The sequence below is a fragment of the Centropristis striata genome, chromosome 16, assembly GCF_030273125.1.
Source record: "Centropristis striata isolate RG_2023a ecotype Rhode Island chromosome 16, C.striata_1.0, whole genome shotgun sequence".
NCBI classification, from domain to species: domain Eukaryota; kingdom Metazoa; phylum Chordata; class Actinopteri; order Perciformes; family Serranidae; genus Centropristis; species Centropristis striata.
The window spans coordinates 4806381-4819608 of NC_081532.1; the positions used below are offsets into that span (position 1 = coordinate 4806381).

The 13228-nt window shown below is 46.9% G+C and overlaps 1 protein-coding gene across 7 annotated transcripts in view; it reads right to left on the reverse strand.

The window, feature by feature from the left end:
* Positions 1 to 13228, reverse strand: part of meis2a (Meis homeobox 2a) — an 83921-nt gene that overhangs the window by 2096 nt on the left and 68597 nt on the right. For 3 of the 7 annotated variants that reach the window (XM_059353029.1, XM_059353027.1, XM_059353028.1), the window contains exons 10-12: positions 5218 to 5276; positions 3471 to 3581; positions 2910 to 3008 (exon numbers count right to left, since the gene is read on the reverse strand). In XM_059353029.1, coding sequence (XP_059209012.1) covers positions 2950 to 3008; positions 3471 to 3581; positions 5218 to 5276 — 229 coding nt within the window. In that variant the 3' untranslated portion in view covers positions 2910 to 2949. The remainder of the gene's footprint in view (positions 1 to 2909; positions 3009 to 3470; positions 3582 to 5217; positions 5277 to 13228) is intronic. The other 4 variants (XM_059353030.1, XM_059353031.1, XM_059353032.1 and 1 more) reach the window with 3 other exon arrangements.

Sequence of the window (13228 nt, forward strand, 5' to 3'; positions counted from 1 at the left end):
CTCAGGTTGGAAAATGATCCTCAGTCATCCACAGACACTGCAGTCCTGGAGGATGTGAGGAAAACCAAGCAGCCGTATTGATGTGGAGAAGTGCTAATACTTTTACAAGTGGAACAGTCGATTCCCCAGCCGACTGAAGTGACAAACCGAACAGGCGCGCTCTCACGGGGACGAGCTTCTGTGAACATATTTGATTTAGGATCCCTTAAAGAAGTTATTAAATAATTTAGGAGTCGGTTAGCGGTTTCACCGAGACAAGCGAAAAGGCTTGCTTCCGCCCCTGAATGAAAGCATTTTAAGCAAAACAAAGTCCTGCTTTTTAAATGCGTGGTGTGTTGGTTTTGGAAGTGGGAGAAAAAAGAGCAGCAAAGATAAAAGGAAGGAAGTTAAAAGAGAAAAGAAAGGAAAAGCAGGTGGGGTATATTGATGTCCCTTAAGATGGACTCCACTTCATATGTGTAGAGACCTCAGCATGCTGGCATCTCTCACACTGTGACAGGACCCGGGACACAGAGCTGGCTCAGCAGTGCCACTGTTTGGCTTTTCACACGGCTGTTTGTTGTAATCAGAAAGAAAAAAGGAAGATGTGGGGGGTTGCTGCTGGAGCCTGGGACTGGAGTATGGGAACATGGCTGCTCTAGAGGGCCTGGACCTTGGGGAGAGGCGAGTGAGAGCAGGGGGTCCCCGCTGGAGCCAGGGGGCCTGGGTCTGGGATTGGGTCTGGGCCGACCTGCTTTGTAATGTGAACCCCTGGGGGATTAGAAGCTGTAATAGGAGGGGAGAGGTTGCTGCAAGGTCACTAGGCATGCTCACTCTCTGCATTCCTCCACCTTAGTACACTGCAATTAAGAAATTACACTGGAGGGCCCCGGTGAGGGGAAGAGGAGGAGGACAGAAAGGAGAGAGGAGGAGAAAAAAAAGGGACAGCAGAGGCCGAGATTAATGACCAGCCTCATTGGTTAAAAAGCTGAGCCATTTTCCAATACTCCCTTTCCATGTCAGTTCATTTGAAATGCACATGTTTGTCAGAGCAGGTCTCTTAAAACCTCACTACAGGGGTCATAAAATAAATAAATCATTGAGGGTGTTGGGCTATGATGGGTGCCCTCACCTCCATATAACCTAGAGCAGCTCCTGTTAAAAGGCCCAGCAGATGTTTTTGACACTGTAAGCTGGTAATCTCCAGTCTTGTAAGCTGCAGTCATTCTGTTAAGTAGATCTGAGACCCCCCTCCTTTATTAACAAGAGTGGTAAAACCATCTGAAGACAATAACGGAGGACAGACTGGGCCTCTCTCTCTCTCTCTCTCTCTCTCCATCTCTCCATCTCTGCATGCCTGCCTCCCTGGCTGGCTGTGCACTTCTGTTATGGCACAGCGGTCCTGCTCAATGGCTGGCCATAATTAAGTACCAAATATACCATATTGTGTGGCTGTGTAATCAAATCAAGAGAGGATAATATTCCTCTGTATTAAGCTATTAATGTAATTGGTCATGAAGCATAAAGTATGTTACGTAATTAAATAGTCTCAAAATTATATAGCCCTATATTAAGAATTAGCCAACCTGAGCAAATGTTGTCTCTGTGTGGCTGTTTTAGGGAACATTGCTTCCTGATTTTTTTTTTCTGCTGCCATTAGCAAAGACAGGAGGGGATGAGAGAGAACGAGCGAGAGACGGAGAGAAACAGAGGGAGAGAGAGAGAGAGGGAGGAAGCGAGGACTAGAGGGGTGAAATGATCTCTGTCGGCAGAATTGCCGCTGTGACCCTTTGGAAAATCCAGGCTCCATTTACATATAAAGGGTTCTTTTAATCAAGGTAAGTGTTATTATATTGTGCCTCATTGGGCAAGGGAGTTTAGGTGTTAAAATAAAATCTCTTCTGTCCTGCCGCCTTTGGGATGTGATATGTCTTGATTTTTCAAATGTCAGCACTGTGGCACTAGCGGGAGGTGGAATGGCCAGCTTAATCAGACTGCCGCCATTTAGCTGGATAGGGATTGTGTGTGTGTGTGTGTGTGTGTGTGTGTGTGTGTGAGAGAGACAGACAGCGCCACAGAGAGACTGTATCTGTATGTGTGAAAGAGATCCCCTCCTTTTAGATGCAGTCATGCCTGTGTCTACAACCTTATAAATTTATCTCAATGTCTCCCTGTTCTTGTCTGTGAGTCTCAGGTCAGACTAGTCACTGGCCCCCGCCCCCCCTTAAATCGTCTCCCTCCAGTAAAAAATAATCAAAACACACAGCCCCCCCCCCTCACACTCATTCCTCCCTTTACACAGCTCAAACCAAACCCCCAGTGAAGGATCGGCCGTGTCACCCACGGCCCGTATATCTCGCTCAGGGACCGTAATGTACTGCGGTGTTCCCGTCTTTGCATATAAGATAATTTGGGCATCAATCCTTCCCCAGACAGATTTATGTCACTCGGAGGACAGTTTCACTTCTCCTTCTTTATCGCTTCACTGGAGCCTGCTTAATTTCTCCCCGTCAGCCCCTTCCCCAGGAGATGTTATTTTTTCCCTAAATGTCCAACATTTGCATTGGCTGTCCGGGACGGGGAGAGCGATGGTGCTGTTGTTGTGATAAATAAATTTGTGCATGCCATGCCAGGTTGTTTCTTCCCCTCCTTCTTCTGTTGTTGTTCCTGTTGTCTGGCGCCACAAGTCCACGGGTCCTCTCTGTCCCAGGACGCTTCCCCCTTTTTCCCAAGTCTTTAATTCATCCTTGGCTACAGAGCCCCCCCCCCTTTCTACCTCTTACTAAAACAGCCATGCATGCCGGCATAGCTGCTGATGCTAAGGAGTAGTTACTGTAGTGCTGGTGAAGTGAATTGTGGGTGAAAAAAATAAAAACCCACAGCCCCAAAGTGTTAAAAAACAACATCAAGGAAACGAGCCCAGTACTTACTTCCCCCTTTTTCTTTGCGTTTTGCTTTACAAGATGGAGGTTACATGTAGTGCCATTGCCCATCCATGCCCATATTCATCCCCATTCCACTCATAGGCCCTAGAAAGAGAAGATAAACGCCAGAAAAAAGGGTCAGAATCACAGAAAAGTCAGAGAAGAACCACTGATACAGAAGATGAGATGGAAACGATTAGGGAGGGGGAAGTGAAAGAGGTAAAGAAGTGGAGGAAGTGTTTTTATTTTGCATGGCATCCCACAAATCCCTCTGTTATGATCATTTGTGAAGGATTTCCCCAGATGTGTTAGATTAGAGGAAAAAAAACCAAGCAGCAGACAGTCTGGGGACTTTTGCAGGGAGGTGTTAGTGTGGTTGTGCAGTAGTTGTTAGCATGAGGTTTAGGTGGCTGACTCAGGGACCTGCTCCGTGCTGAGGTGACTAAATCTCATGCTGCAGACAAGAGGATCAGTGTTGATCAGCTGTGCGATAACTGAGGGTGAGACTGGTGTCTGGTGGAGCAGGCATGACGGAGGGGGAGAAGGAAGCGAGCCGGGCGGGCTTACCGGCTGGTCGGATCCCCATGTGTTGCTGACCGTCCAGCACGAAGCTGCCCATTGGCTGGCCCTCTGGACTGTATGCTGCTCCTTGGCTCACTGAAGGATCAAGAAGAAAACCTGATTGTAGTCAAAACGTGGACATGAAAAAGGGAGGGGGGGGAGGGGAGAAGAAGAGAAAACACACCAGACAATCAGCAATTGTCCCAGCTCCAGCCCAAACATACTGTAAGACATTGTGCTCATGTTTGTGGACCGCAGTGACTGACGCGTGGCATGCAAACACGCATACAGTAGGTCCCTGCATGCAAGCACACACACACTCACACACACTTACACTGGCGCGTGCACACACACCAGTGTCATTCAAAACCACACTCACAGGAGATACATTGTTCTCTTAGAAGAAAAGCATGCAGTTTGACAGGATGAGAAGAATTTCTGCCCTGGCAGGCTGTTCACCCAGCCACTACCTAGACATACAATTATTGAATATTCCGAAAGATTAACCAGATAATCTGTTACGATACAGAAGACACAGCGGCAATCAATTTGCTAGTTGCATCTTATTTGCCTACTATTAGCCCTAATGAACTAATGCTCTCTGCAGAAAACAGTGTATTCCTGCACTGTAACAGCATTATCTTGGATAATCTTTAATTCGTAAAGATTAGGGCTGTTAGTCATGCTGTTTTTGAAGAGATTGTTGATTGGCACGCATCGGTTGCATAATGCTGAAGAATATTCCACACCAGAGCGCATTTGTTTTTACAAAGAGTCACCCACATTTGTAAGTGCATCTCATTTTAATCACGGCTCATGTTCGTTTTGAACAATCTCCACCCCGGTGTGTGTGGGGACCTTTTTTAAGACGGGGAGCTTGCTAATCAACAAAAACAGCTTTTCCCTCCCTCAGACAAATTACTTGGCTTCTTTTTGGTAATGCCAAAGTCAATGAAGCTTAGGGTGACTGAATCACTCCACAGGATCACAGAAAGGCGTATTTACTACTTTTTTTTTTTAGTAATCTGACCACAATAGATACAGGAAAGAAATGTCTTATCAATTAACAATATGAAGCTTTCCATAATCTCCCCCAAAACATCAGATATGATTTAATCAAGGCATGGTATTAAACTCGTCCTGAGGGTAGTTTCCATGACTGAAAATACATTAACTGATGCTGTTAAACTAAAAATTTGACTAAGTAGCTATATAGTGATCATGATATTTATATAAATGTGCTGAAATACTATTTAATATCAAAACTCAGAACAGTGATTCTTAGGGGAATAAAATAAAACGCAGCAGAAAAAGTGAAGGGAATCCCCCTCTAACCCTGGACTGGAAAAAAAACCCAAAACAGCCCTAAAAAAAAGGAGATAACTCATAAATTGCTGCTAGCATTTCTGGCACTCCTCTTGTGTCCAATTAGTAATTCACAGAGAGAGTGCTAATATACCTCTCTCACCACTTAGACTGGGAAATCTCCAATTAGAGTCAATCAGCAAACGGCCCGCACCACTGCTGAACGCATCTCATAGAGAAAATGGAAAAGAGGATGAAGGGAGGGAGAGGAAGGAGTTTTTTGGGGAGGGGGGAGATGTAGGGTGCCCCTTTAAAAAGTCTGGGCTCCAGGCATGGATGTGCATGCCAGTAAAGGATTTAGAAAGGGTGTCTTCATGCCGGGTAAAGAAAGAGAGAAGCAGCACTCTGCTGCTGTATGTCAGCTGGGATGTTCTTTTTTTTTTTTTACCTGCTCGATTTGACTGGTCAATCATGGGCTGTACTATTCTTCTCCTGGCGTTAATGAACCTGGCAGAGAGAAGGAAAAAAAACAGAGAGAGGAGAAAAACAAACGTTAAATCACCCTGCATTCACACACAGAGAGATTCATCACAAGCCACCACAAAGACAAAACAGTTTTGCATGACTTAATGGCAACATTAGCCACCGAGTCCTTGAGAGAGGCGCTCACAACAAAACAGCAACAAACAAAAGGGCAATTGTGTGCTGACTTGGGAACCCAGCGAGGGATACTTTTAATGTTCCTTATGATCTATTCGCCCCTCTTTTAATAAAGCTTTTGATTACGTTTGGTTGCTATGGGCACCAGGGAGACATTCCTCAAGTATTAAGTGCAGCTCGGGCACAGAAGAACCCTCAGCGTGGCACATCTCTGTCTGTCCTGCAGACATTTGCTCACAGCAACTCTATACGTCGTGTACAGTATCGCTTCTCCCAAACAACCTTATTTCTGGTGTTATCACCCACCGGAATTCAAAGTAAGCCTTAAGTTAGCAAAGTGCAGGATACAAATGGTTCCTTTCATTACTCCCCACCACTCCACCCCCACCCCCACCTCCACCCTTCCCCTCTGTGGGACCCCCACTCTGGCTGCATTGTAGGGGGTTCTGCTCCCCTTCCAGCTGTCTAGAAATGAGGACCAGGCATGGGCCACTCCGTGCTTTCACAAGGTATTGTTATGTCAGCGAGCCCATCAATTAGGCTGTCTGAAGTTTTATCACCACCACAGCAGCGAATAAGTGCAGCTCCACAAAGCCTCCCCAGCCGGCCTAGCTCCTGTGGCTTTTCCAGTGTAGAGCCGGGGGTCATCTGGAGGTGACTGCCAGCCAGGGGCAACCTTTTTAACTTAGCATGGTGATGCCTTGGGCTGTGGCAAGCTGGCCATTCAGGCCCAGCAAACTCTCCACCTTTCCGTTCCTTTCTATTCCTCTTTTACATCCTTTTCTCTCTCTGCCTCGTTCACTTTCACGTACTAAAAGCGGAGCGTGGACGTAGCGCTACAGGTACCACCATGTGGTTGATATTAAAGAGGGGTTTCAAATCACGTTGGAGCTGTCCAGCATGGAGTCCAAAAAAAAAAAAAAGGCCCCACCGCCCTCTTCTAACGTCAGGCCACGGCACCATCAGTACGGTAAAGAACTGGTCATTAGAAGGAAGGGAGAGCTGGAACCAATTTGGGCTCCTAATCCCCCATGAAGCCCTGATACCTGCCCTTACCTTCTCCAATGAACTTAAACGCCTGTAATCTGCCCGGCTCAAAGTGACATGGTTAAACGTACAAAATGCACGGTTGGGAAAAGAGAGACGCGGTGCTCATTTGCCAGGGGGCATCCAGAGTGCAGGTACGCAGGGGTGCCGCGGGCCCCCGAGAGAAAAAGATGAAACGCATCCATATGAGAAGGAAAGAGGAGGAAAAGAGGAGGTGGGGTGCGCCAATGAGAGCTGGATTGGAAATTATATGATTGTAATGCATGATTTGTGATTTAAGGGAGGAATGAGGATTAAGGTTTATTAACTGTGAAAGTATTTTTTGATAGAACAAAGGGGACAGAGCATTCTTAGATAGCTATGCTGTCAGAAATGCCTGCAGTGTTTAAGAGAGAAAGACGCTTCCAGCATCAAAACCAGCTGAGCAAGTAAACAGTAAGACATTCCTGCTATCACACTCCCTTTCTTTAAGCTCAGAGTGCAAGGCCTGCCAAAATATAAGTCCGGCTTTTTCCCTTCGAGACGCACCAAGGGGCTCAAAATCACAACCATGTGCATTCTTACCTATTCTGGGACATAACCATAAACACATAATATTAGGAATGTTCTTCCCAGGTGCTAAATTTGCCCATACGGTTTCCAGTGACTGCAGAGGAAATACTCCATATACTGGAGAGCATGCTGCAAGATCAAAGTGCTGTTTTAGGATTTTTTTTAAATTCTAGATGATCCTTTAAAAACAGTGTTCTTCCTCTTCTCGCCAGAAATGTTTGACGTAAAGTATACAGGAAAGTGTTTAGGTATCAGGGTATTTACTCTCACTGAAATCTAATTATAGAGCCAGACCGATATGGGATTTTTTTAAACTGAATTTAGAGCATTGTTTTCTGCATTATGTGGTCTGTAAAAAAAGTTTAGTATAGTCCATATTGGAAAACACATATCCATGTCCATTATCGGCTTATAATATTGGCCACCTCATAAATTGATCAGGCTCTAATAATTTCGGAGCCTGAAAACAGCCCATTGCCATGCTCACAAACATATGGAAATTCAAATATTTTCCCTCCAAGCTGCTTTTGAGATGGACCTGCTTATTGTCAACATTCCCTATTGGCCAACCACCACCATATCACACACTCACCCTCACACACACAAAGGTTCTGTTTTTGTACGCTAAACAAGTTTCCACAGTAACCATGAGGCGATGCGGTGCACTAGAGGGAGTGGGGGGTGACCGAGGGCCCCTCTCGTGGCCTTAGAGCACCTTTTATCAGTCTGAGTAAAGCCAATTGAGATTATCAGAGCCAGGCCTGATAACAGTGTTTTCCCTCGACCCGTGAGCTGCTAATGGTGTGTGCTTAGAACAACACCAGCAGGAATCCTCCAGAGATGAAGGCCAGTCAAAGCGGGATGGACGGATAGATGGACGGACCCGAGGCCCTGAGAGAGACACAGAGGTTGACCACAGGGACTCAGAATTCCCAACCACTCGCTAAAACATATGCGAGCGCTGTAAATCTACACATCAACACCATGGACATGACCACAGCCACCGCCAGCGTGTCTGTAGGCTAACCAGAACACAGGAGGCTCACAGGGGACACTAGCTAAAAAACCTCCAACCCAAAGCCCGTGTTTTATTATCTACATCTGGTGGTCTAGCTTATTATGGCCTGCCTCTGCTCAATGTTAGAGCACAGAAACACCAACACACACACACACACACACACATGCACACACAGTGCCTCTCAGCATGGGAACTCCATGCTGTCTTCAAACAAATAATTAAAGGCAAGGTTAGGGGGTTGCGTGGAGGTCATTCCTTGGGATACAGCTCAGAATGTGTACATTACCCCAGGAGAAAGCGCTCCGGTGGGGGCAGCGGTCCACTGCTGTTTAACGTGGGCAACTCTCTCTCTCCTGCTCCCCTAGCCAACACGTTTTCAAGTTGCATATCAAAAACTGCTCTTGCAGTGCTAAGAATGCGTTGGAGCATGCATGTGAATATGTATGCACATGTCACTCAATATGTGTGTGTGTGCATGTCGCTGCATTCTTCACACGCTGCTGCCAATTGGCCAACAGTAGCACTACCCGCTGACATACCCTGAAATGGCGTGAGCGACAGATGTGTACAAACAAGCCGCAGAGACAATATGTCCACTGGAAGAGCGATAAACCTGCCTTAAAGAGTGCTAAGTTTACTAGCGCTCTGAGTGTTGTGGCTGTGCAGGTCGCAGAGGAAAATATGGCCGAGGCAGATATGAATGATGGAGCCATGGCAGCAGGAGTCCACTTGACACGGGGTCTCCGCTAGGCTGGATCAACACGGCATCCCTGGTTACTAATATCTGCTCACACACACAGGGGGGGAGCTTCAGAGAGTGTCTGCGTAGGTGTTAAATACCCTGGCGAGCATACAGTGTTATGCTATACCCAGTGTGTGTGTGAGTGCAGAGGGACTGAGGGTAAAGGGTGGTCAGAGACAGAAGAAGAGACTTAATAGTGATTACTTAATAAAATACAGGCATGTTAATAAAATACAGGCATGTTAAATTGTAATAGAGTCCTTGAACTTAAGGACCCTTTAAAGCAACAAACCAACTTCATCATCATCGTAAAAGAAAGTTGACAAATACGACAGAAGGCTACTGGGAGTTTGATGATTAAATCACAGCAGACCTGTCTGTCTGTCTGTCTGTCTGTCTGTCTGTCTGTCTGTCTGACTGTCTGACTGTCTGACTCAGGGTGTTTGTTCTTTTTTTTTTCTTGCTTCCTCATCTCAATCTGTCAGAAAGGCCTTGTTTCTGGTTAACTGACTTGCAGCCACACCTGGTAACTCGCTCCTGTTGTCAGCATTCCTTCCCTGAGAAATCGTCATGCCAAACCACCCTACCCTGGAGCACGGCCAAGAGAGAGAGAGAGAGAGAGAGAGAGAGAGAGAGAGGGAGGGAGAGAGAGAGTGAGAGGGAGGGAGAGAGTCAGAGAGAGAGAGAGAGAGGGAGGGAGACGAGAGAGTCTCGCTGCTTGGCTGGCCAATTGCGGTTGAGATCGGAAGGGAAGCCGGCCAATCAGGAGTAGGGTCACTCGTTTGACGAGTTTGTGATGAAAGAAAGAAACCGAGCCAGAGCCGGAGCGGGACAGGAGAAGGAAACAGAGAAATACTAAACATTTCTTTGAAAGAAATGAATGCTGTCTGCTCCACATGTAGCCCTGTCGAGCATGCAAAGAGCGAAATTGTGACGCAGCAATCATTGACAGTTTATTGCCTTCACGGCTGACCTGCATATGCCCATTTTGAGAGCTCATGTGCCAGGGACATGGGGGCAAGTTTCCGTTTGTCAGTCAGATTCCTGGGCCCCTTGTCTGTCTGTCTTTTGCAGGAAGATTAGATGCAACACAATCTGAACAAGAACGTGCTGAACCCAATTCCTGATCACTGCTTGCAAACATGACTGTCCTCTGGTTCCTATTAGAGCTCATTGCTTCCATACTTTCTGCAGACAGAAATAAAGATTCCAAACCCCCAGCAATTGAGTCACAACTCACTGGAATCAAAGGAGGAAGGCTTTAGTTTGATCCCAACCCCTTCCCCAAAACAGCGAAAGACAGGCAGAAAGGAGTGAAACGCTCAGTGTTCTTTGACCAGGAAGTGCATGCAAATTAACCTCATGAGGAGGGTGTGTTTAGTATAAGCAAACACTAATTATGGTCCAGTCAGACGGTGGGGCAGTCTGGGGCTACTGAACCTCCAACACTGATCTACTGTAGCGTCAACAACACTGATTGAATCAGCTCACATGCTCCTAACAGGCCCCCCCCAACAGTTTATACATAACTTGCCACCAGACTGAACCGACAGTATCTACGGATTTATCATAAACTATCACAAAGGAGCTTTTCACAGGCTCCACTCCTCCAGGATGGAGATAAAGGACAAAGAGATACACGGGAAAGCTTCCTCAAGCTCATCCTATCAGAGACAGAGTTTCCCTTTTTCTATCCCTTCTTCCCTTCTTTAAGTTAAAACAGGAGTCAAGAGACATAAGCCGGGCGAACATTACCTCACCCCCGTGTTTGATTTAGTGCAGATGTGAAGCGGAGCGAGGCAGGATCATTTTTTAGGAACGTCAGAGAGGGCCCACGTTTAGGGCAGCCACTGTGTTTACATAGTTTTACCTCTGTCTCTCTCTCTCTCTCTCTCTCTCTCTCTCTCTCTCTCATCCACTGTGCCTCCATACCCCCCTCCACACTCTTTTGTCTGCCTCTCAAAGGGGGACTGTTTCACCTCTCCTCCATGGACTTTCACTGACCTGTTTTTCTTTCCCTTTTTATTACTCCACTCATTGCCCTTTTGTGGCATCACCCCCCCCCCCCCCCCCCTCCTCAGTCCAATATGAGTAACATTTGCATTGCTCTGTCAGTCTAGCTGCAGAAGTCATTCCTCTCTGAAACCCGGGGAGTACGAGTCATTAAGACTCGAGTGGAAAATCAGACAAAGAATTATATATTTGTGTTGCAAACTGACACGATTTAACGAGCAGCTAATTAAAATAAATCAATAGCACTGCGGCATGCTCGCTCCCTGTCTGTCTCTCTTTTCTCGCTCGGATTTTCTGTCAGCACCAAAGAGTGCTGCAGTGTGAAGTGCAATGCTATTCCAGTGATGGTTTTACCCTTAAAATCATGCTTCAACTACTGCCTGTGGAATATGATATATAAGTGAAAACTCACTGGCACAGAAAAAAATCTATTTTAAATTTGACTGATATACATATATAGTAATATTTCCAGATGCAACTGTCTAAACTCCAAGAGCAAGAGAAACAACAAAGGAAACAAACATAGACATCTCTCCCTCTATTTACCCTCCCATCTAACACCTTCTCCCCTCTTCCCCCTGTCCAGTGAGGGCATGTCACCCCTGGGCCTTGCAGTCCAGCAGCCTGACCCCTGCATGGCGGGCTGTGCGGCCCCAGCTGCTGACTGTCCGTCAAACACCTCCAGAGCAGCGTTGGGCCAGGAAGACCACGCTTGTTGCCCCTTTGATCCGGCAAGCAGCAGCTGCTGCTCCACACAGCAGCACTTTGTTCCTCTGTCTCCTCACCACACTCTGTCCTACGGCACAAAAACACTGAATCCAGTGCAGAAGTGGAGGGAGAGAAAGGAGAAGAGGAAAAAAAAAAATTGTGGGGGTTATAGAGGGAGAGGGGAGGGGGGGTGTTAAAAAAAACTTGCCCGTTTTTTCCTCCCTACAACATCAACAAGCTCTGACAACGGCAGTGGGGGTTTTTCTTGGCCCCGACACAGCTCTCAGGCATCTCCGTCTTGACGCTTCACCCTCCCTTCTCTTTTAAGAGATATGATAGTTATTGTTCAAATCAGCCAGGGTGAATGGAATGGACCGAGGCCAAGCCTGCCCCAGGCGTCAACACACCTGTATGAAAGAGACCTTATTGTAGCAACCCAACATGGCTAACCTGCCCCAGCTCTACCAGTTTTCTGATGTTAGGAGGGAGGGAGGAATCATCTCTTCTTTCTTTCTCTCTCTCCCAGACAGTCCCCTAATATTTCCCGTCATTAACCTCTCTTTTCCTCCGAGGCTGGCACCTCTGCCCCGGAATGTTTTTACTAACGCTGTTATTTTTGAATATCACCACCAGACAGGGGGATTAAGGAAAGACTTGATCCACATCTCCCTTGTTAGCGAGGCCCCGCTTCTCTTACTCTTGGACTCCCTCCCTTAAGACAACACCTTATTAACGTGCATAGGTGCACAAAAGGTATTCTGTGCCTGCCCAGGAGCCCAGGGACCAACAGCTGTGTTGTGCGTTGTTTGAAGAGCATCTGAAAACATTCAACATATGTCAATATTAGGCCTCCGTCAGAGGTTCCAGCGCATAGCGCGTGACAGAGGTCGCCATCGCTGGAAGCCAGCGTCTCACCTTTTGGGTGGGTGAGGGCTTCCTGCTTTCATGCAGGGCCAGCGAGGAAATAGAATAGAGACGTGCTGGCAGGCTGGCACACACATCCAGACACACACAGAGAGATGCGGGGGAGAAAAGAAAGAAATCCAGCACTATCATTACCCCAGCCTACCCATCAGCCCTCCTGAGATGAGAGGGTGTGCTCACAAGATCGCCCCATTTTCTCACTTGTGAAGAGTGCCACCCCTATTGCCCAGATTTCTCTTTCCCCCACAATGCCATGCCTGTTGGCTCCTTTGTGAGTCTCTGCGGGGCGGGCAGGTATAATCTCCGTTTCCATCCACTTCTCACTGCTATCATACAAATGTGTGACTATTTTAGCCTCTCTGTCTCCCTCCCTGCTCTATCTTTCCATCTCTATTTCTTTCACCCTCTCTTTGTCTCTCGCTCCATCGTCTACTGCTCCCTTTCATTCTCAACCCTTTTTTCCCCTCTCTGCTTGGTAATCGAGTGAGAGATTCCGTGACTCTGTGACTCCCCCTTATTGTCAGATATCAAACAGGGCGGCTTTGTGGATTACCAGGGGAAGCTGATAATGGCATGATAGAGGCGTGATATTTCAAACAAAATTGAGTGTCAATTGCCTGCATCGTCTAGGCAACACAAGTGTCTGCGCCGCAGCAGCCAGGCAGGAAATAAGGCCAATCTATTTCCTTTGCTTCATATCAAACGTCTCCTCTTCTCCCTCCTTTATAAGACTATAATGGGTTCAGCTCAAAGAAAAGAAGAGGGGGCTGCCAAGAGGGGCTTCAACACTTACGT